The sequence below is a fragment of the Lontra canadensis genome, unplaced genomic scaffold (assembly GCF_010015895.1).
Source record: "Lontra canadensis isolate GAN:19392208 unplaced genomic scaffold, GSC_riverotter_1.0 scaffold28, whole genome shotgun sequence".
NCBI classification, from domain to species: Eukaryota; Metazoa; Chordata; class Mammalia; order Carnivora; family Mustelidae; genus Lontra; species Lontra canadensis.
In genome coordinates, this window is record NW_022631022.1 from 132,650 (window position 1) to 157,220 (window position 24,571).

The 24,571-nt window shown below is 39.7% G+C and overlaps 1 protein-coding gene and 1 long non-coding RNA gene across 3 annotated transcripts; one reads left to right on the forward strand and one right to left on the reverse strand.

Moving 5' to 3' along the window:
• Nucleotides 1-990: 990 nt before the first annotated feature.
• Nucleotides 991-3,577, reverse strand: LOC116871810 (60S acidic ribosomal protein P1). The gene is made up of 4 exons (XM_032864584.1): nt 3,364-3,577; nt 2,463-2,537; nt 1,337-1,454; nt 991-1,111 (listed from the first exon to the last, which is right to left on the reverse strand). The coding sequence occupies exons 1-4, from the start codon at nt 3,433-3,435 to the stop codon at nt 1,032-1,034; spliced, it is 345 nt and encodes a 114-aa protein (XP_032720475.1). The 5' UTR covers nt 3,436-3,577; the 3' UTR covers nt 991-1,031.
• Nucleotides 3,578-3,775: 198 nt separating this feature from the next.
• On the forward strand, nt 3,776-23,702 carry LOC116871811. 2 transcript variants are annotated; one of them, XR_004383518.1, is made up of 3 exons: nt 3,776-4,088; nt 22,182-22,285; nt 22,926-23,702. It is a non-coding gene; the product is annotated as an uncharacterized LOC116871811 (long non-coding RNA). The 2 variants fall into 2 exon arrangements; XR_004383519.1 differs by having other exon boundaries at nt 23,431-23,702.
• The last annotated feature ends 869 nt before the right edge of the window (nt 23,703-24,571 follow it).

Consider the following 24,571-nt stretch of genomic DNA (forward strand, 5'->3'; position numbering starts at 1 on the left):
ATGCATCCTGATGTCCTTATGTAGTTACTCTTGGGTAGTAACACACAGAAGCAGAATTGCGGATTGTGTTCAATTGTGTAAGGTACACCAGCCACTTACCCATCTGGTTCTAAACACTAATGGTTTTGGACAGTGGACAGTTGGGGCTAGGACATCCTGCTTTTCACCAACTCTTGATCTCTATTATAATAGAGAGGAAAGGGCAAGATGTTTTGGGGGCCTGGCACTTAATAGGTGCTCTGAAGACAAAGTAACCATGATTTATAAATCCAAATCTTAGGGTCCCCTGGCATTTTGAAGTGAACCAGTCTCCACATCAGTACTCAGCCATCCCCCTCCCCAAAGGTTACTTTGTTAGGGTCAAACAGATTTGAATTTTGGTTTTAAACTTTGTGTAAATGGGGACTCGAACCTGAATTTTTTTTTTTTTTGAGAAAGATTATCAGTAAAAGAGAAGCAGATTCCCCACTGAGCTCAATCCCAGGACCCCAAGATCATGACCTGAGCCCACGGCAGAAGCTTAACTGACTGAGCCACCCAGGTGCCCCAAGAGACCTGAATTTTCACCACTCCTTCAGTATTGAATTACAAGCCTAGGGATATAGCAGTATTCTACCTCTGACGACTCGGCATAGCTCAAAAAACTTGTAGCCAGGATTTTACTTGGGATTTTTAAGAGGCCTTGATTATACTAGAACCATGGACTCTTACTCCTGTCAAAGAGACAAACCGTGTGGTCATGAACTCATACAGGTGACTCCGACAAGACATCCGCTCTGATCCCTCTCCCACCTCTCCAGGCAGTTCCCGATGCAATATTAGGTATTCATGGCACAGCATCTGGCTGGTGCACTACTTCTCACCATGAGTTGGTGGTGGCAGGGGGGAAAACCCAGCTCTGGTGTCATACCAGAAAAGGCTGGCATCCAGTGCTACAGAAGGGAGATCGTCTGTACATTGCACATCCCCAAACTGGCAACCAACAGCAACCAAGAGTTCAGCTTTTTTATTGAGCAGCTTATACAAGTGGTTTAGTCAAAAAGACCAAAGCCCATGTCATCATCAGACTCCTCAGATTCTTCTTTCTTTGCTTCCACTTTCTTCTCCTCAGCTAAAAAACAGAAACAGTCAATCACACACCTGCTGATTATTTTAAACTCCAAAGAGCTCCAGGCCCTTCAACTTACTGAGTCAGAAATACCCTAGCCTTGGTTCCAACCATCCCCCTGGTTTTAGGGTTTTTATACATCACCTACTCTTAGCAAATGTAAGTATTACAGGCAACACTGCTCTTCATCTCCACTCCTCCCTCCAATTAAAAAAAAAAATTGTCTACCTGGGGCAGCAGTGGTGGAAGGAGCAGGACCTCCTGCTGGTGCAGCACCAGCTGCTGGGGCGGGTCCACCAGCTCCTACATTGCAGATGAGGCTCCCAATGTTGACGTTGGCCAGGGCCTGCAACACACATGCATACACAGTTCACACTCAGTTCTGGCTTTTTGTTAGAGCACTCTCCCCCGACACACACCTCCAAAGGTACCCCCTTCTCCTTGAAGTGACAACAACCAATTCCCAACACTATATTGTTCTTCCTTCTCTGGAGTCTGCCAGACTTAGATTTTTTTTGGTCTGCTACTTAGATTCCCTAAAACTTAGACTAGCTTATGACCACACAGCTCTATTAAAAATTAGTCACACACACAAAAAAAAACTATTCAAGTTTTAAATCTTACAATTGTATTGCCATTATTTAAGTAGCAAGACAGAATAACTAACTGAATTCCTTCCTTGTATAGGTGAAAAAAACTGGCCCCAAAATGCTGGCATAAGTTGTTGGAAAAAAACTCATGCTTCCTTAAACACTCGAACCAGGATTCTTTCCACGGTTCCAGATCTCCTCTTAACAGTGAATTCGATTTTTCAGTCTGCCAAGTCCACGGACTTTATTAAAGAAGAGTACCTTTATTAAAGGCACGGTGTTCTCAATAATTCTTTGGACACAACCTGAAGAGATTAAGTAACATAAGATAGATAGTGTGTGCCAAGTTCCTTGGGTAGGAATCTTGTCTTCCTTAGTCTTTTTATAACCCCCAAAATAGTAAATGGTCAATGAGAGGTCACTACATCCAATTTCCATGAAACCAGACTATCCTGCAGGAATAATCTGCCTGAAATAGCATGGGCGGTATTATCCCCTGGGTGACCGTTTTAAGGAGTCATTTGATGTGCACGTGTATATACCATATATACATTTATGAATGTCATGGCTTCAGATCAGAAGAAAAGAGAAACGAGACTGAAATCAAGAAGAGAAAGACAAGACAGGAGGAAATATCACTTAAAAAAGATCCAGTGGAATATGGCACTTTCCAGCCTTCTTAGTGTTACACGAATACCTGACTTAATAAATCAGTAATGTCCCCAAATTTGCTTCTCCACATCACTCTGCTGCCATCACCTTACCTTTGCAAACAAGCCAGGCCAGAAGGGTTCAACATTCACACCCGCTGCTTTAATGAGGGCATTGATCTTATCCTCCTAAAAAACAGCAAACCAAAGAGCAGTTTTTGTAAACGTCTTCAAAACACTGCAACTGAAAGTCGCTCAAAACGTGTCTCCAAAACCATGTTTAACCACTTTACAGATTCTACCTGTATTTCATGTATGCCTATTTATTTTTTTTTAAATATTTTATTTATTTATTTGACAGAGATCACAAGTAGCTAGGCAGAGAGAGAGAGAGAGAGAGAGAGAGAGAAGAAAGCAGGCTCCCCGCTGAGCAGAGAGCCCAGTGCGGGGCTCGATTCCAGGACTCTGGAATCATGACCTGAGCCAAAAGCAGAGGCTTTAACCCCCTGAGCCACCCAGGCGCACCTCATGTATGTTTACTTAAAACGAACCTTTCTTACGCTCTTACGATTACCACGAGCAAACGAAATGCACTGGGCCCCTCGCTGCCATTTCGCAGGCGGCGACTTGCCCAAGTCACGCCGCTATTTTAAGTTACGAGTCAGGGTGGGAGGTGGAGCAAGCTAACGTCCTCTCCCCAATAGGGCCTACTAAGCGCAGCACAGGAATTCAAGGCCACCAAACAGGGAGTGTCCCAGGTGCTGTTAGGATGCCCACACGCCGCGGAAGTTTCGCTGAAGTAAAATCCAAAGCCGCAGTGCGCAGCCCGAGTGTACTCCAGTCCCCCCGGAAGCTGGAGCACGTGGCCGAGGCCGCCGGGCGCGCTGCACCTGGGCCCCGCCGCTGGCCCCCTTTTCCCCGCCTCCGCCCGGAGGGGCCTGGCAGAGAGGCCAGGCAAGGAGAAAAAACGGCCGCCCGCAGGCCGACCCCGCCGCCGGCCTGGGCCCGCACTCACCGTGACCGTCACCTCATCGTCGTGCAAGATAAGAGCCGAGTAAATGCAGGCGAGCTCCGAGACCGAGGCCATGGTGCTGGCGAGTGCTGAGCGGACGCTGCCGGGCGCGGTGCTAGTCGCCGGATGAAGTGAGGGCCTCACCCCAACACGGCCTTAGCTTCCTCGGAAGAACCGAGCACCTTAGCGGCAGCTGAGGAAAGGACGTTTCGCCCCTGCGCGCAGCCTCTTATACGGATCACGCGGACCAATCGGTGCCCGGACCTGGCGGAAGAGGCGGAGCGAGAACGGCCCGCCCCGACCACTGTTGCGCCTGCGCATAAAGCGTGACTCGCTCATTAGGGAGTTCAAAAAGTTGGTGGCTCTTAAGACTGCGAGTTTCTTGAGTTCGGCTAAAACTCAGGGCTCTTGAAGAGTAAGAATATTTTTAGGAAAAAGCTATCAAAGTAAATGGATTTCACCTCCATCTACTGTAGCCCGTGTGACACTATTTGGACATTTAATGACGTCGTCAGCCTCCCCGCGCTGTGCCCACTTGGAGCGCAGGAGCGAAATTTCAGCTTGGAGGTTTCTGGTGCTTAGCGAAGCGTCTCAGGTAAATTAAGCGGTGGAGGACGAAATGAGAAGCTTGCAGCGCGACGATAGCAGTACCATTGGAGCGCCTACTGTGTCCCAGGCACTGAGTCACACTCTACAAGGATTCATTTAATCCTCACACAGCAGAAGAGGTAAGCACTGTTATTATAAGTATAAAAGATCTATTGGGAATGGAGGGGAACTTTGCAATCAGTTTCAGTTTTTGTTAGCTAAGGCACTCCGTGTTTGGATGGATGTGTTTTGAAACCGCCCTTAAGATGTTCAAGACTTCGTGAAGCAACTGCTGTCTAGGTGCTGCATTGCCATTTTGTATCTTTTTTTTTTTTTAAGATTTTATTTATTTATTTGACAGAGATCACAGGTAGGCAGAGAGGCAAGGGAGGGGGAAGCAGGGTCCCAGGCTGAGCAGAGAGCCCGATGCGGGGCGGGATCCTAGCACCCTGAGATCATGACCTGAGCTGAAGGCAGAGGCTTAACCCACTGAGCCACCCAGGTGCCCCTGTATCTTTTGAACCTTAATAAAAATTGGTATTAGATTCATATTGAGAGTTGGGCGTTTTTGGTTTTTGTTTTTATTTATTTATTTATTTATTTTAAGGTATAATTGACATGACATTTTTATTTCTGGTGTATTGCATAATGATTCGATATTTGTGTGTATCGCAAAACCTACTTCAACCATTTTTAAGTTCTACTCTCAGCAACGTTTAAATATGAAACACAGTATCATTAACTACAGTCACCATGTTGTACATTACATTCAGTGACTTATAACTGCAGGTTTGTAACTTTTGACTCCCTTCACTCTTCCACCCCTCCCTCTGTTCTCCGCATCTATGAGTTTGGTTTATTTATTTTTGTTTGTTGTTTGGATTCCACATGTAAGTGAGATCATAACAGTATTTGTCTTTCTCTGATTTGTTTTGCTTAGTATAATGCCCTCAAGGTCCATCCATGTTGTCTCAAATAGCAAGGTGTTACACTTTTTTACACCTGAATAATATTCCTGTGTGTGTGCATGTGTCACATTTTCTTCATCCATTCAGTCATTGATGGACACTTCGGTTGTTTACGGAAACAACCATATGTCTTGGCCATTGTACATAATGCTGCAGTGAACACGGAAATGAATTTATCTTTTCAAATTAGTGTTTTTGTTGTCTTCTGATAAATATCTTTGAGTGGAATGGATTGATCATATGGTAGTTCTGTTTTTAATTTGGGGGGACCTCTGTACTGTTTTCCACAGCGTTTGCATCAGTTTATATTCCCAGCCACAGTACACAGATGTTTCTTTCTTCACAACCTTGCCACCACATGTTATTCTTGTCTTCTTGATGACAGCTATTCTAACAGGTGTGAGGCAGTATCTCCCTGTGGTCTTAATTTGATTTCCCTGATGGTTGGTAATGTTGAACATCTTTTTCATGTGTCTGCTGGCCATCTGTATGTCTTTGGAAAAATGTCTATTCAGATCTTTTGCTCATTTTTAATGGAATTTTTGTTGATACTGAGTTGTAGGAGTTCTTTATTCGTTTTGGATATTAACCCCTTTTCAGATAGATGATTTACAAAAAATTTCTCCCATTCAGTAGGTTGCCTTTTCATTTTGTTGATGATTTCCTTTGCTGTGCACAAGTTTTCAGTTTGATGTGGTCCCACTTGTTTACTTTTGTCTTTGTTGCCTTTATTTTTGGAGTCAGATCCAAAAATCTTTGCCAAGACCACTGTCAGGGAGCTTATCACCTTTGTTTTCTTCTAGGAGTTTTATGATCCAGGTCTTACATTCAAGTCTTTATTCCATTTTGAGTTAATTTTTGTGTATGGTGTAAGATAGTGGTCCATTTTCATTCTTTTGTGTGATGCTGTCCAATTTTCCCAACACCATTCATTGAGGAGACTGTCCTTTCCTGATTATATATTCTTGATTCTTATATCATAAATTAATTGACCATATATGAATGGGTTTATGTCTGTGCCATTGATCTGTGTGTGTGTGTAAGATTTATTTCAGAGATAGAGAGAGACAAGCAGACTCCCCAGTGAGCGGGGAGCCTGACACAGGTCTCCATCCCAGGATCCTAAGATCATCACCTGAGCTGAAGCCAAGAGTCAGATGCTTAACTGCCCACGCCACCCAGGCACCCCTTAGTATCCCAGACTTTTTAAACAATTTTCAAAAACTATCAAGCTTTCTAAAAATAAAACTTGTTTTGAGTTTTCCTCCAAATCTAGAAACAGTCATAGTGGAATTTTGGTAATTGTATGGAAAAAGGTAAAGCTATTGAAAAATTTGAACATTTCCAAAGCCAAAATGATTCAGTCTAAAACATAGTCATCCGCCTTTCCTGCCCCCAGTGTACTTCAAAACAAAACAAAAAACTGATCTGGCAAATATGATACATCAACACAAAACAAAATATTGCCTGTCTTAAACTATACTAAGAAGAAACCTTTTTAAATCAGTGTTTTGTTCCCCAAATTGTTTTATAACTATAATAGCAAAACCTGAACCTTAGGGTATAAGAGAGGCAAATTATAAGTTCTTCTCACTTATAAACGTAAACACAAATCTAAAATGTGAATGTCAATTATATCAGTAAAACTGGAGAAACTAGAAGATTAATGAACTGAATGCAGTACTGTATATAAAAATATGGTGTACTAAGGATAGTTCAATGAAACATCTATTAAAAGTAATCCATTAACAAAGAGGAAAATCTCGATGAAATTCTTATAGATTCAGAAAAACGACTTGATAAAATTAAGTAACTATTAACATAGACTCTTACAAAATTGGAAGAAAAGATAACTTTCATATCCTGATAAGATATCTACTAAAAATCTACAGCAAACGTCATTCTTAATGGTGAAACTTTAAAACCTACTCTTTAAAATCAGGGACAAAGATGTGTCCTTTCTCTGCTTCTACTTCAATTACAATTACTTCAATTACAATTTTACAGTTTAGCCATCTCCATAAGACAAGAAAAAAGGTATTAAATTGGAAAGTTGTAAACTCCACTATTCATAAATAATATGATTATTTATTTACCCAAAAGTTCCAAGAGAATCCATAAGCAAACAAATCAACCTAGATTCAAGATTAATACATAAAAGCCAGCAGCATTTCTGTGTTCAGCAAAAGTCAGTTATAAAATGTAGTATTAAAAATTACACTTCATACAATAACAACAAAAATCATATAGTTTCTAGGAGTAAATCTAACAGTTTATGCATGATCATTATTTTTAAAATTATAAAATTTAAAGGAACAACATCAGAAGCAACCTAAATAGAGTGATATACTATATTCCCAGATGAAAAGGTCTTAAAGTGGGTAATTCTCTTCAAATTATGTCATTTCAATCAATATTCTATTAAGGTTTTTGATGAACTTTGACCAGTTGTCCTTAAAATTTTCAAGGAAGGATCAAGGACCAGTAAAAATGAAGGCAGTGTTTTATTTATTTAATTTTCTAAAGATTTTATTTATTTATTTGACAGAGAGAGACTTCAAGCAGGGGGAGAGGCAGGCCTCCCCAGCTGAGCATTGGGCTTGATTCCAGAACCCTGGGATCATGACCCCAGCAGAAGGCAGATGCTAAACCAGCTGAGCCATCCAGGTGCCCTGAAGGCAATGTTTTAAAGTAATAATAGAGGTTTACCTTAATGTCAGTTCCATGGAGGGCATACACTTTGGTTTGCCACATTGATTGTGCCTAAAACAGTGCCTGGCATGTAGAGGCCACTCAACTAAATACATGCTGAATGAATTAAAGCTGTGTTATTGACATGCAAGTAGAGAAACAGAGCAATAGAACAGAGAACCTAGAAACCCACTGTCATACATATGGGAACTTAGTAAGTCAGAGGTATGACTTTATAAATGGGGAAGTGTAGTGGTTGGGGGAAGAGTGCCTTTTCAAAAAAAAAAAAACAAACAAACTACTGGGACACTTAATTTTCTATCCATATGGAAATGTGGAAAGAATGTTTTTAACTCCATCCTCATCATACATAATGTGAAAAGGAAAACTAAAATTTTAGAGGAATACAGGAATTTACTATTATTAAGAGTATTTGAAAAATTTCTTAAGGCACAAAACATAAAAAGATTCCTAGGTTTGATTATATTAAAATTGAAAACTATAAGCAAAAAACCCCATGAACAACGTCTGAAAAACTGTGACAGCCAGGAGTCTAAGAAAACACAATGACTAAATGTGATATGGTTTCCTAGATGGGATCCTGGGAAGGACAAAAGACATTAGTTCAAAACTCAGGAATTCCAAATAAAACATGGACCCTAGTTAATAACAACATATTAATATTGGTTTATTAATTGTAACATATTGATATGTTAATAATGGGGAAACTGTCTCTGAATATGAGGGAACTCTCTATCCTCATAATTTTTTGGTAAAGCTAAAATAATTCTAAAAATTGTTTGTTTAAAACACTATAACCAAAGCGAAAAAAAATGTCAGATTGGGAGAAGATAGGAGGTCCAAAGTACCCAAAAGCTATATAAAGTCCCATAAACCAATAAGAAAGACATAGCTATCCTGTTTTGCAGAACATCAAAAATTAGGAAGTAAGGGGCACCAGGCCAGCTTAGTCCATAGAACATGACATTTGATCTTGAGGTCCTGAGTTTAAGCCGCACAGTGGGCATAAAGCTTACTTTAAATAAATAAAATTATCAACTAAAAGTAACTATCTAGGGCTAAGAAATTTTTACTTAAACTGTAAAAATGAGACACAGTCATTAGCAAAGTGGTTAAAAGTTTAGATGTCAGGCTCAGACTTGGGCTTAAATATCAGCTGTACCACTTGTGATTTTGGGGGTCCTTGAGCAAGTCATTAATCCTCTCAATCTGTTTCTTCACCTGTAAATTATAGCTAACACCTGGACAGGGTGTCAGGCACCGAGCACCCAGTTAACCACAGCTATTGCTCATGAATGTTTAGAACTCTTTAAGCAAAACATCAGTTGCCCATTCATTTCCCTTTATGTGTGGTTCATGGACTCGGGATTCGACATCATACTTTGGACAAATTCTACTACCCCTCATTCCCCTGTCATAGTACAATCATTCTGTTAAGGTGTATTTTCAACAGACTAAGCAATATGCTATTTAAAATGTTAAAAATAAGAAATGGAGAGGTTAAATCCAGTAACATCTACTGACCTAGGATTAAACTTTGGTCTGGAGCATTTTAGAAACAAAACTGTGACATTGCTTACTATACTATTAGTGACAAGTGGGTTTTGTGGACTAGTATCACACCTTCACTATTAATATAACAGATTACCATTTAGTTAAAAAAAAAAAAAATCAGCTTCCAAAGAAACCCTAATTAGAGAAAAATGTGTGTTTACCCAGGTAAGAATGCCTGTTTCACCATGTTTTTCAGTAGTCCGTTTTCTAATTTATGTTGTTACCCAAAGCATGTTTTTTGATTAAATGTCTAGAAGAGCATACTTAATACATAGATATAATAGTTGTTACACAAAAAAGACATTATCAATTTAATGTCAAATTACTTTATATTGGGGCACCTGGGTGGCTCGGTGGTTAAGTATCTGCCTTCGGCCCAGGTCATGATCCCAGAGTCCTGGGATCGAGTCCCTCAGCGGGAAGCCTGCTTCTCCCCCTCCCATTCCCCCTACTGTGTTACCTCTTTTGCTCTTTCTCTGTCAAATAAATAAATAAAATCTTAAAAAAAAATTACTTTATATTTTCCGCTTTTTTTTCACAATTGCAAAAATTCCACTTTTCATTTTTTCCTATTGAAATGTGTTTGACTTGGGGCACCTGGATGGCTCAGTGGGTTAAAGCCTCTGCCTTCAGCTCAGGTCATGATCTCAGGGTCCTGGGATTGAGCCCCGCATCGGGCTCTCTGATCAGCAGGGAACCTGCTTTCCCCTCTCTCTCTGCCTGCCTCTCTGCCTACTTGTGATCACTCTCTGTGAAATAAATAAATAAAATCTTAAAAAAAAAAAAAAAAGAAAAGAAATGTGTTTGACTTAATATTTTATAAACTTACAGTGTACAACACCTTATAGTATGGGATTTGATACATTTGTATATCATAATATTACCACTGTAATAGTTAATTAGCATCTTTCACATTACATAATTATCCTTTCTTTATAGTACTTATAATAATTAAGTTCTAGTCTCTTAGTAAGTTTGATGTTTGTAATACAGTATTATTGTCTATAGTCCGTGAACTGTGCATTAGATCTCTAGGACTTACTTATTATTTAAGTTTGTACCCTTAGGGGCGCCTGGGTGGCTCAGTGGGCTAAGCCTCTGCCTTTGGCTCAGGGCATGGTCTCAGGGTCCTGGGATAGAGCCCCACATCAGGCTCGCTGCTCAGTGGGGAGCCTGCTGCCCCCTTCTCTCTCGCCTGCCTCTCTGCCTCCCTGTGATCTCTCTGTCAAATAAATAAATAAAATCTTAAAAAAAAAAAAGAGTTTGTACCCTTAAAAACATTTGCCTTGTCTCCCCACCCCCCCATCCATTATTCTGTTTTTACAAGTTTGTCTTTTTAAAATTCCACACGTAAGTGATGTCATACAGTACTTGTCTTTCTCTGTCGGGCTCACCTCACTTAGTATCACGTGTTCAGGGTCTTTCCACGTTGGGACAAATGGCAGAACGTCCACCTTTCTCACGGCTGAATAATACTCCTGTGTGTATGTGCACATGCGCCACATTTTTTATCCTTTTATGTACTGACGGGCACTTCAGTTGTTTCTGTATCTCAGCTATTGTAAATAGTGCTGCAGTGAACATGGGAGTGCAGACATCTTTTCAAGATAGTGTTTTGACTTTCTTCAAGTAAATATCCAGAAGTGGAATCACATTATAGTTGTAATACTAATTTTTTGAGGAACCTGCGTACACTGTTTTCCACAATGGCTGTGCCAATTTACATTCCCAGCAACAGTGCACGAGGGTTTCCTTCTTCTCTCCACATTCACTGCCAACACTTGTTACTCTTGTCTTCTTGATGATAGGCGTTCTAACACCTGTGGTTTCATTTGCATTTTCCTAATGATACGTGGTTTTTGAATATCTTTTCATGTCCCTGGTGGCCTTCTGGATGTCCTCTTTGGAAAAATGTCTGTTTTTCTCCCCATTTTTAAATCAGATTGCTTCTTTCTTATTGCGTTGTATGAATTCTTTTTATATTTTGGATATTAACCCCTTATCTGACATATGGTTTGCAAAAACTCTTCCATTTTGTAGGTTGCCTTTCACTTTTGTTAATTCTTTTGTACAAAAGCTTTTAAGTTTGATGTAATCCCTTCTGTTGATTTTTACTTTTGTTTGATGTCCTATCCAAAAATCATTGCCAAAACCAGTCTCAGGGAGTTTCTTCCCTATGTTTTCTTCTAGTAGTCTTATAGTATCCGTCCTTAGGTTCAAGTCTGTAATCCATTTTCATGTGGATGTGAGTGGTGTAAGGTGTCTAGTTTCAGTGTTCTACATGTGTTCATCCAGTTTTCTCAACATAATTTGTTGAAGTCTGTCTTTTCCCCCTTTGGTGCTGTTGGCCCCCTTGTTGAATATTAGTTGAATGTATGAGCAGAGGTTAATGTGGGGCTCTCTGTTCTGTTTGTCAGTGTGTCTGTTTTTGTGCCAACACCTCACTGTTTTTAATACTGTAGCTTTGTGGTATAGTTTGAAGTCAGGAAGTACAATACCTATAGTTTTGTTCTTTTTCCTCGGGATTGCTTTAGCTCTTCGGAGCCCTTTGTGGTTACATATAGACTTTACAGTTTATTTTCTATTTCTGCGAAGAATGCCATTAGTATTTGATGGGGATTGTGTTGACTCTGTAGATTGCTTTGAGTAGTTTACACATTTTGACAATAATAATTCTTTGAATCCTTGAACACAGGCTGTCTTTCCATTTGTGTCTTTTTCTATTTATTTCAGCAGTCTTATAGTTTTTGTTGTACAAAACTTTCACCGCTAGGGTGCCTGGGTGGCTCAGTCAGTTGGGCATCTGTCTTCGGCTCAGGTCATGATCTCAGGGTCCTGGGATCGAGCCCCATGTAGGCTCCCTGCTCAGCAGGGAGTCTGCTTGTCCCTCTGCCCAGCTCCCCACCCTCCCACTTGTGCTCTCTCTCTCTCCAATAAATCAATAAAATCTTAAAAAAACACACAAAAAAAACCAGGGGCGCCTGGGTGGCTCAGTGGGTTAAGCCTCTGCCTTCAGCTCAGGTCATGATCTCAGGGTCCTGGGATCGAGCCCCACATCAGGCTCTCTGCTCAGCAGGGAGCCTGCTTCCTCCTCTTTCCCTCTTTGCCTGCCTCTCTGCCTACTTGTGATCTCTCTCTGTCAAATAAATTAAAAAAAAAAACAACTTTTACCTCCTACATTAAATTTATTCCTTAGTATTTTGTTTTTGATGCTGCTGTGACTGGGAAAGCCCTTCTTTTTTGTTTGGGTATGACCATTATTATCTTTTTCTTAGACGTGACAATCCTTTCATTGAAACATAATTGACATACAATGTTTTGTTAGTTTCAAGTGTACAGCAGATTGATTCCACAGTTCTGCACATTACTCATTGCTCACCGCGATAAGTGTAGTTGCTGTCACTACAGTGACATTATTACGACATCACTGACTATATTTTCTACGCTGTACTTTTCATCTCTGTGACTTATTTATTTCACAACTGGAAGTTTGTACCTCCAGTCCCCTTTATTGTGCGCATCCCTCCACCCATCTCCCTTCTAGCAACCACCAGTTTGTTCTCTGTACTTGAGTCTGTTTTGTTTTTTAGGTTCTACGTATAAGTGAAATCATATGGTATTTGTCTTTCTCTAACTTATTTCACTTAGCATTATCCACTCTCAGTCCATCCAGGTTGTTGCAAATGGCAAGATCTCATTCTTTTTTATAGCCAAGTAACATTTCCTGTGTGTGTTGTGTGGTGTGTGTGTGTGTGTGTGTGTATGCCTCTACTTTATTCATCCACTGATGGACACTTGGGTGGCTTCCATATCTTGGCTATTGTACACGATGTTGCAGTGAACATAGGAGGGAATATGTCTTTTCAAATTAGTGTTCATTTTGGGGGGGGGGTGGCTATCCAGTAGTGGAATTACTTGATCATATGGTAGTCCTATTTTTAATTTTTAGGGACCTCCATACTGTTTTCCACAGAGGCTGCACCAGTTTTTATTCTCACCAGCAATGCATGAGGGTTCTGTTTTCCCCACATCCTCACCAAAACTTGTTATTTCTTGTCTTTTTGATACTAGGCATTCTGATAGGTATAAGGTGATACATCATTTTGGTTTTGATTTGAATTTCTCTGATGAGTGATGTCAAGCATCTTTTCATGTGTCTGTTGGCCATCTGTATGTGTTCTCTGGAAAAATGTCTACTCAGGTCCTCTGCTCATCTTTAGATTATTTGGATTTTTTTTTTTTTTTGGTGTTAAGCTTTATGAGTTCTTTACATATTTTGGATATTAACCCCTTATTGGATATATCATTTATAAATATCTTCTCCCATTCACTAGGGTGTCTTTTTGTTTTGTTGATGGTTTCTTTCACTGTGCAAAAGCTTTTTATTTTATTTTATTTTATTTTAAGATTTCATTTGACAGAGAATGTGCACACAAACAGAGGGAGCAGCAGAGGGAGTGGGAGAAGCAGGCTTCCTGCTGAGCAGGGAGCCCTGTGTGGGGCTCAGTCCCAGGACCCTGGGATCATGACCTGAGTGGAAGGCAGGTGCTTAATGATTGAGCCACCCAGGCACCTCAGAAGCTTTTTATTTTAATGTGGTCCCAGTAGTTTTGTTTTTGTTTTTGTTTCCCTTGCTTGAGGAGACAGATCCATATATATGTTGCTAAGGACAAATTCTGAGATGATGGCCTATGTTTTCTTTTAGATTTTTATGGTTTCAAGTCTCTCATTTAGATCTTTAATCCATTCTGAGTTTATTTTTGTGTATGGTGTAAGGAAGTTGTCCAGTTTCATTTTTTTTACATGTAGCTGTCCAGTTTTCCCAATACCATTTATTGAAAAACTATCTTTTTCTCATTGTATATTCTCGTCTCCTTTGTTATAGATTGACCATGTGAGTGTGGATTTATTTCTGGGCTCCCTGTCGTGTTCCATTGATCTATGTGTCTGCTTTTATGCCAGTACTGTACTGTTTTGATTACCATAGCTTTGTAGTAGATCTTAAAATGTGAAATCGTGATACCTCCGGCTTTGTTCTTCTCAAGGTTGCTTTGGCTATTTGAGGTCTTTTGTGATTTCATACAAATTTTAGGATTACTCATTTCAGTTCTGTGAAAAATGCTATTGGTATTTTGATAGGGATTACATTGAATCTGTAGATTGCTTTGGGTAGTATGGACATTTTAACAATACTAATTCTTCTAATTTATGAGCATGGTGTATCTTCCCGTTTGTGTCATTATCAGTTTCTTTCATCAGTGTTTTTATAGTTTTCAGAGGACATGTTGTTCACCTCTTTGGTTAAGTTTATTCCTAGTAATTTGTTGTTTAAAGCCACTGTTCCCTTATGGATTTTCTGTCTGGATGATCTAGCCATTGATGTAAGTAGGGTGTAAAATCCCCTATTATTACTGTACTACTGTTAATTTCTCCCCTTATGTCTATTAATATTTGCTTTTATGTGTTTAGGTTTTCCATGTTGGGTGCATAGATACTTACAGTTGTCAAACCCTCTTGTAGGATTGATCCCTTTATCATTTTGTAGTGTTCTTTGTCCTTTGCTACATTGTGTTAAAACCTGTTTTGTCTAGTGGCGCCTGGGTGGTGCAGTCAGTTGAGTGTCAGACTTGGATTCGGCTCAGGTTGTGATCTCAGGTTCATGAGCGTGCCCCACGTGGGGCTCTGCATGGAGTCTGCTTGAGGTTCCCTCTCCCTCTGCCCCTCCCCCCACACATGTGCATGCTCTCTTTCAAATAAATGAACCATGAAAAATAATAATAGTGAAATTTGTTTTGTCTTATATGACCATGGCTTTTTTTTTGCTTTTTGCTTTCATTTGCAAGGTATATGCTTTTCCATCCTTTCACTTTGTCTGTATGTCTTATAGTCTGAAGTGAGCCTCTTGTAAGCAGCACATAAATGGGTCTTGTTTTTTTTAACCCACTGAGTCACCCTGTGTGTTTTAATTAGAGCATTTTGTTCATTTACATTTAAAATAATTGTTGATAGTTACGTGCCTACTGACATTTTGCTAATTGTTTTCTGGCTATTTTGTGGCTTTTCTCTGCTTTTTTCTCTTCCTCTTTTCCCTTATGATCTGATGGTTTTGTTTGGTGTTATGCTTGGAATCTTTTCTCTTTGTTTTTGTGTATCTGTTACAGGTTTTGTTTTGTTTTGCTTTGTTTTAAGATTTTATTTATTTGAGAGGGAGAGCACAAGTGAGAAAGCACAAGCTTGGGGGAGCAACAGAGGGAGAGGGAGAAGCAGACCTCCCCACTGTGTAGGGAGCCGGACCCGGGGCTTGATCCTAGGACCCTGGGACCATGACCTGAGCTGAAGGCAGTTGTTTAACTGACTTGAGCCACATAGGGCACCTGTCTGTTACAGGTTTTTGATTTGTGATTACCATTGGGTTCATGTACAACATCTTATGTATATAGCAGTTTGTATTAAGGTGATGGTCTGTTAAGTTTGAACACATTCTAAAACCTCTAAATTTTTACTCCTCTCCATGTTTCATGTATGTCATATTTTACATCCTTTTGTGTATGCTTTGCTTAATTTTGTAGAAATAATTGTGTTTTAACTTCCATATTGGCTTTATAAGTGATTAAAAGTAAAAATTCAATAAAGGTAGTTTGTTAAAGATTTTATTTATGTATTTGACAAAGAGAGACACAGTGAGAGGGAACACAAGCAGTGAGAGTGGGAAAGGGAGAAGCAGGATTCCCTCTGAGCAGGGAGCCCAATGTGGGGCTCGATCTGAGGACCCTGGGATCATGACCTGAGCCAGAGGCAGAGGCTTAATGACTGAGCCACCCAGGTGCCCTGTAGGTTTGTTTTTAATCTGAAGGTTTTGCATTTCATTATTTTCTTCTAGGTATGCCCCCCCCCTCCAATTAACGAAACCCCTTTAACATTTCTTACAAGGCCAGTTTAACTTTTGTTTGTCTGGGAAACTTTATCCGTCATTTCTGAGTTATAACCTTGCTGGGTAAATTACTCTGGTTTAAGTTTTTCCCTTTTAGACCTTTGAATATATCATGCCACGTTCTTCTGGCCTGCTTGGTTTCTGTTGAAAAATCAGCTGATAGTTTTATGGGTTTTTCCCTTGTATCTTGTTTTGTTTTGGTTTGCTGCTTTTAAATTTGTGTCTTTATCATTACTTTTTGGCATTTTAATTCTTTCGTGTTTTGGTCTGGACCTCCTTGGGTTCACCTTGTTAGGGGCTCTCTTAGCTTCTTGGACTTGGATGTTTGTTTCCTTCTCCAGAGGGGGGAAATTCTCAACTCTTATTTCTTCAAATGATACTCTGCCCTCTCTCTCTCTCCTCTTCTGGCACTCTATAATGTGAAATGTCATACTTGATGATGCCTTTTCTCGGGTCCAGTGAGCATCTTTATGACCATTAAATTTTTTAATCAAGTATATTATCTGTTTCATTTAGCTCTTTTACTGTGATTTTGTCTCGTTCTTTGATTTGGGACATATTCCTTTGTCTCCTCATTTTGTCTGTTTTTATGTATTAGGTAGGTCACTGTATCTCCTGGTCTTGAAAATAGTGGCCTTGTATAGAAGAGGTCCTGCAGTGCCCTGTAGTGCATTCTCCCTAGGGTCACTAGAATCAGGTGTGCCCTCTTGTGGCTGAGTCATGCATGATTGCCTTCAGCCCCATTGGATGCAGTTACCTGCCTTGCCTGCTGTGCCATCCTGGGAGTTGAGAGGCCTCTGCAGCAGCAGTGGGTTTCATTAGTGGACAGGGCTGTGGAAGGTCTGTTCTCTCAGTCTTCAGGTCATTTTTGGAGTTAGTCGTATAGATTTAGCTGTTGTCTCGGTGTGTCCATGGGACAGGGTAAGCTCAGGATTCTCCTTCTCTGCCATCTTCCCAAAATCCCCTCAGGAAAAGTTTATTTCTTTTTCACATGTTTCACACCTAGTGTATAGAAATGCAATGTAAGTATGTTGGTTTTGTATCTTGCAACTTTATCGAAATCATTGGTTGGCTCCATCAGTTTGTTGGTAGAGCCTTGGGATTTTCAGTGTACAGAATCCTATCATCTAAAAATAGTGACAGTTTTATTTCATTCTTCTCAATTTGGATGGATTTTAGTTCTTTGTCTTGCCTAATTGATCAGGCAAGGACTTGTACTGTGTTGCATAAGAGTGCTGAGAGTAGAAATGCTAGTCTTATTCCTAATGATAGAGGAAAAGCTTTCATTTTTTTTTTTTTCCCCTCCACTGGGTATGATGTTACTTGTGAGTTTGTTGTATATGGCCTTTTTATGTTCCATTTATATCCCATTTACCAAGGGTTTTTACCATGAAAGTATGTTGTATTTTGTCAGTTGCTTTTTTGTGTCTAATAAGTTAATCATGTGATTTTTATCTTTCATTGTATTAATGTGATCTATTACATTTATTGATTGGCATATATTGAACCATCCTTGCTTCCCAGAGATAAATCCCACTTGGTCATGGTGTATAATTCTTTTTATGTGTTCTTGAATTCAGTTTGCTAATATTTTGTTGAGGACTTCTGCATTTATATTAATCAAGGATACTGATCTGGTTTTTTTGTGGTTCCTCATCTCTCTTTGGTATCTGGCCTTATAGAATGAGTTTGGAACAATCCCTACCTCCTCAATTTTTTGCAAGAGTTTGAGAAGACTATTGTTAATTCTTCTTTGAAGATTTGGTAGAATTTGCCTGTGAAGCCATCTGGTCCAGGGGTTTTCTGTGTTGGGCAGGTTTTGATTACTGATTCAATCCCTTTATTATTCTTTCAGATATTCCATTTCTTCCTGACTCAGCTTGATGGGTTATGTGTTTATAGAAATTTATTCATTTCTTCTAGGTTGTCTAATTTGTTGACATACAATTGTTCGTAGTATTCTCTTATGGTCCTATGTATTTCTGTAGTATCAATTGTAATGTGTCCTTTTTCATTTCTTAATTGAATCTTTCTTTTTTCCTTAGTCTGGCTAAAGATTTTACCATTTCAAAGGACCAGCCTTTAGTTTTATTGATCCTTTCCATTTTTCTGGTCCTATTTCACTTATTTCCACTCTGATCTTTATAATTTCCTTCCTTTTGCTAATTTTGGGCTTTTCTATTCTTTGGGGGGGAGGTTATTTGTAATTTTTCTAATTCCTTAACATGTTTATTGCTATAAACTTTCAGAACTGCTTTTACTACATCCTGTAAAATTTGATATGCTGTGTTTCCATTTTCATTTGTTTCAAGGTAAATTTTTATTTCCCTTTTTCTTCTTTGACACATTTGCTGTTCAAAAGTATGTTGTGTAGTTTCTACTTATTTGTAAATGTTCTGGTCTCCCTCTTGTTGATTCCTAGTTTCATACCATTATGGTCCGAAAAGGTAGTTGATGTGGTTTCATAAATTTGCTGCAGTTTGTTTTGTGCCTTATCATGTCATCTGTCCTGGAAAATATTTCATGTGCACTGAAGAAGTATGGGTATTCTGCCTCTGTTCGATAGAATGCTCGAATAGGTCTGTTAAGTTCTTTTGTTCTATAGTTCAGTTTGTTGACTTTCTGCCTGGATGAGTTATTCATTGCTGACAGTGGGGTACTGAAGTCCCCTACTATTACTGTATTGGTGTCTGTTTCTCCCTTTAGATCTGTATTTGCTTAATAAATTTTAGTGATCCAATGTTGGATGCATATATGTTTACTATTGTTATAGCTTCCTGATGTATTGACTGTTGTGTCATTACATAATGACCTTCTTTGTCTCTTTGTTTTTAGGCTTGACCTCTGTTTTGTCTGCTATAAGTAAAGCTATGCCCACTTTCGTTTGGTTTCCACTTGCATGGAATATTCTCTTAATTCCTTCACCTTGAGCCTGTGTGTATCTTAAAAAGTTGAGAGGAGTTTCTTGTAGGCAGCATATGGCTGGGTCTTGTTTTTATCCATCAAGCTACTCTGTGCCTTTTGATTGATGAATTCAGTCTATTTATATTGAGTATTGATTTGTATTTTGTATTTATATTTTGGGCATAATAGTACTACCTCTTATATTTAGCCTTCTGGTTGTTTCTTTTTCCCTATGTTTCTGTCTGCCTTTATAATGTGGTTTTCCATGATTTGCTCAGCCTCCCTTTTTGTTTTGTGACTTTTTATGGACTTTTGCTTTGTGATTGCCATGTGACTTACATAAAACATCTGAAGAGTCCTTTTTATCCTGATAGCACTTTATCTTCATATAAAGGTTCCACCCTTTTACTCCTCCCCATTTATATTTCCGATGTCATAGTTTACCTTTTTTTTGCAGTGAATTCATTGAGTAATTATAGTGGTGATAGTTTTGTTGTTGCTCTTTTTCTTAAGCCTTTATATTTAAGTGGTTAACACATTTTAATATACAGTTTTCTAAATGTTGTTTACCTTTGTCTCTAATAGGTTATTTCATGTGCTTTTATGTCACTAATTAGCATCTTTCCATTTCAGCTTGGAGGACTCCTTTCAGTATTTCTTGCAAGCCATGTCTAGTAGTGAGCTCTCTGTTTTAGGAGGGAAAGCCTTTATTTATCCTTCATACCTGAAGCATATCTTTTTCAGATAAAGTGTTCTGGGTTAGCAGTTATTTTTCAGCACTTGAATGCACCATTCCACTTCCTCCTGGTGTGTAGAATTTCTGAGAAACCCATCAGTAAGCTAATGGAAATTCCTTTGTAGGTCACTCTCTTTCTTCCCTGGGTACTTTTTTTTTTTTTTTTTAATTTTAAAAACAGCTTCTTAAGACTTCTCTAGTTCCTTCCCCAGGTAGGTTTGGGAAGTTCTGTTCTATTTCTCTAAATACACTCTCTCCTCCCTTTTCCCCTTCTTCTGGTAGATTATTCTGTTTTTCTCATCATACATGATTAGCTCTTGCAGGTTTTGTTTTTTTTTTTTTAAATCTTAGCTTTCCTCTCCTGGATCATTTCTAAATTCCTCTCCTTTAAGTCATTAATTTATTCTTCAATCTGATCTGCCCTATTTTTTTTAAAGATTTTATTTATTTGAGAGAGATCACAGGTAGGCAGAGAGGCAAGCAGAGCTGGGTGGGGAAGCAGGCTTCCCACTAAGCAGAGAGCCTGATGCGGGGCTCGATCCCAGGGCCCCGGGATCATGACCCGAGCTGAAGGCAGAGGCTTTAACCCACTGAGCCACCCAGGTGCTCCTGATCTGTTCTATTTCTTAAGCTCTCTAATGCATTTCTTCATCTCATTCACTGAATTTGTCAGCTCTAGAATTTGGCTTTGAAATTAAAAAAAACTCCTTGGTAAAGAAAAAAACAACCTCCTGTTCAGAGTTTTCTTATAGGCTCATCAGATTTCTTTATAGTCGCTATTTTGAATTGCTTGTCAGTTAAATCACAGTAGTTTGCACCTTTGGTTCAGCAGCGGAATGTTTGGTCATTCCGTATCACCATTGTTTTTATAGTGCTCAATTAGATGTAGTTCTGCCCTCGCACTGAAATAGCACACGGTCCTCAGTTGTCTACTTTCGTGTAGTTCAACAGAGTGGCCATTGCAGACCTTTCTTTTATTTCCCAGAAGGTGGTGCAATAGCTCAGGTTTTGGCTTCTCCCCAGTTGAGCTGGTTCTGGAGCAGCACTCAGGACTGCCTATAAAAAAAAGCCAATCCAGAAGCTGGCAACAGAGGTAAGGGGTGAGGGGAAGTGTAGGTTTAGGATCCTGCTTTGGGGTTGCCTCCACGCTGGTAGGGGGAAGGAACCTGGAACAGGGTACTCCCAGAGGTCCTTGTGCAGACCTCCTACTGAAATGTAGGGAATGTTCCTTCAGTGTCCTTTGATAATTTTGTTTGTGTGTTCCCCTTTCCTCTCTCCCCCCAGTCAAGGAGGTCCCTCCTCAAAGCTGTGCTGCTGAGAAGAAATGGGTCCCTAGGCAGAAGTACCCTATTTTGAAACGGTTCCTTTGTGTGCTTTAATATAGGTGGCCCCAACATGAGAGAAACAAATGAACATTAGCTCAAAGCAAAGGTGCTAGGAGTATGTGTTAAATGACTGTCACAAAACTTTGTATTTCTTAGTATTTATTTCAGTTCTTTTTGCATATCTAAAGGTTGGAAAGTAGATATATACATACAAAATTCAAAACAACTTCTTAAAATGGCTTTACTGTTGGCCAGTTACTGACATCCTTATTTTGAAAGTTTGAATTGTCAAATATGTCTAAAGTGCATTCTTGTAAGCTAATCTATAGCAGCATTTGTTATAAAAAAAAGTATTCAGGGGGCGCCTGGGTGGCTCAGTGGGTTAAATCCTCTGCCTTCAGCTCAGGTCATGATCTCAGGGTCCTGAGATCAAGCCCCACATCGGGCTCTCTGCTCAGCGGGGAGCCTGCTTCCTCCTCTCTCTCTGCCTGCCTCTCTGCCAACTTGTGATCTCTGTCAAATAAATAAATAAAATCTTTAAAAAAAAAAAAGTATTCAGAAAAGAGCAGGAAAAGTCACACAAAAAAGTGATTTACATATATTTTTCCTAAGTCACCCAGGACAAAGCACTTGTGCAAATTAGTTATTAAGTATACAAAATATATACAAAACAGTAGCATTTTGGAAAAGTTTACATGGCAGGGCATAGGATATAAACAGTGTGCTGAAGCCTAGGTATCTTTGGAACCATAGGGGGAATCTCTGATCTGCACCAGTGTATGATGTATCTGATGTCTGTGATATTCAACAAAGCTGAGAGGTGACTCAGAAGACTCCTGGCATGACTTTGGAGAAATCACCGACACAAATGAAAATGCTCTTTGGTTACTGAGACTGTCAGGTCATGGTTTCTTGTGCCTACAATGTGAAAACCAGCATTTAGTATTGACTTTTGCATTCATAGCAACTGGATCTCCTAGGAAAGGCTTTACGAGAACTCAGGTTTTATTGTGGGAAAGTTCAAATCCTGAGAAAGCAATTAACGGTATTTAGAGTGAGATTCCTTCCCCTACCATAAATTCCACTATTCTGTTTTGTTTTAGTGAACATTTACCACTATAACGAGATCAAGAGGCCAAGTTTGGAGAAATGAATTACACGAAGAGATGTCATCCTTGACTAAAGCCTCCAGCCTCCCTCCTTAAAGGTGATCTCAGTCTGGCTCTGAGAGCTTTAGGAGCACTAGCCAAGTGTGAATAAGCATGAGCAATCTCCCTTTACCTCCGGTTACTGCTCTCACTGAGCCTTCTGACATTCTCAGCCCCACTGCTGCAGTCTGCTAGAGGGTCTAGCTGTCCCAAGGGGTAAACAAAAACCACGTATGTCCTCTTAAAAGTGGATGGTAGGGAGATGGGGTGATAGTGGAAATACTGGAGGAGGGAGCACACGCACACAAAGGCCCGGTTAGTCAGAACTCACTTGGGTTGTGCATGATGCTGATATCCAGGTCCCAGCTGAGATCCTGCTGTCTTCTCCACAGCCACAGAACACGGATAAGAAAATTACGGAAGAGGAAAAGATCAGCTCCTCTATAGTCTGTAAACACAGTTGTGCTCGGATGGCTTCGATCCACGGTGGGATCCCACATTGCTTTCTAGTGCAGCACAGACAGCTATGTTAACAGATATGTGCAGGTTATTTGACATAGGCCACAAAAGATGCTGAGCTGGAAAGGTCTCTAGAGGTTAGTGGCCAGAGCTGGGCCTTCTAACACCACCTACCCTTCCCGCGCTCGCTCTAGAAGAGCTTCCCTTTAGCTAGAGTAACAATGAGTAACAGTTCCACAGGGAACTTGTGCTTCTGTGAAGGTTCCCACCAATTTGATGTGAATTGTTGTTCTACAGTGATGCCCTCTGACTTGAATCTCCAGTCCTGTCCCTCTACACTGAAACCAGGGACCTTGAACCAGAGAACTCCTTTAAGGAGCAGACCTAAACAAACATGAGAACCATGGCAGGTTTGTGGAGAACAGACCTATAGGCTGCAATGGCAATGTGAGATCAGACCTCAGCTGCTTCTGAGAGCAGGAAAAGCTGGAGCCAGGAGGGTTAAAATAGGTTGCCCTAAGTTTTATGAAGCAGACATATTTTTTACCCCTACCCTGGTTTCTACATCAGTCCCTTCGGATTCTACCATCTGATGGGGCATGTGCTGCTGTGGAAGATCTTCATTTTCGACTGTGGAAAAGGGGGAAACATGATGCAACAATTATTTTTGCATTTAAGAATAGGAAAAATACTAGAAATAGGGTATCACTACATTCCTTCAGTTAATTAATGCTACATCTTATAGGATATTGTGTTCTGCAAGAAGCAGCAGCTAAGAAGTCTAAAGCCCTCTGAAGAGATACATCTGATGATCACTCACCCAGTTGGCAATTCTTGTTTTAAAGTCTCAATATCCATAACCTGAACAGATTGTCCACCACCTCTTGTTTTATAAACATCACCCTGAAGCAGACAGGAAAGACCAGCATTATACTTTAATATAACTGAATGATAAACATGTATTTCAAACTGAACTTAAGATTCTCCATGAAACAGTAAAGAAAGTCCCATTCACAAGTGCTTCTGACTGTGCTTATTAAAGTACTTCAGAAATTATCTCTCAGTAAAAAGTCCAGTGCAATAAAATCAGTAACATTCTCAAATTGCAAAAAATACATATTCCTTTTTTTTCAGTCTATAATTTAAAAATTACACCAACGATCAAGAAATCTACCAGAAATTTCTAAATGTTCTAAGGCATTATACTTTCCTCTGGATATACCACCCCACTCATTTTATAGTCTTATTTGTAACTCTGGTTATAATTAAGAAACATCCTCTAAATGTTTTCTAATTGGCTTTTCTCTGATTATTCACGGACTCTGATCAAAGGATAATTCTTCTATAGGCTAGGGAAGGGAAAGGGATCTGGGTAGCTCAGTGGTAAGAAATGTTGATACATCACATTTTAACGTGGGCTTTTTATCTGGAACCGACAAATGGTAGTTCTTTGTTTGGATCTGCTTCTAAAGTAGTGGCTGAAACTAACTCTACAGTATGTTATAGATTTGGAGTTCCTTGAACAGAAAGAATCCTGAGGATCTGAGCCTCGTTCACTAGAGAGCAGCTAACTTAGTCGGAGTTTAGCAGATTTACAGCCTGAGCAGTTCCTTTAGTTTTCTAACGGACAAACAAAAAGGTTCTATCATTACCCATTTATCTTTGTTGACACAGCCTGTGAGTCAAAGAAAGAGTAAGTGGTTCTTTTTTTGCAAAGTTGACTTTCTGTATGTTTTTTTGTCCTCCGTCAATTTGTTTTAACCTTGATTAGTTTCAATCTCCTCATCGGAGACTAGTTCCTGGTGGGACAGCATGTACTTCTCACACTTAGCTAGTGCCTTTCCATTTGCAGCAGACACCGTGATGGCAGGAGGGATGTGTGGCTG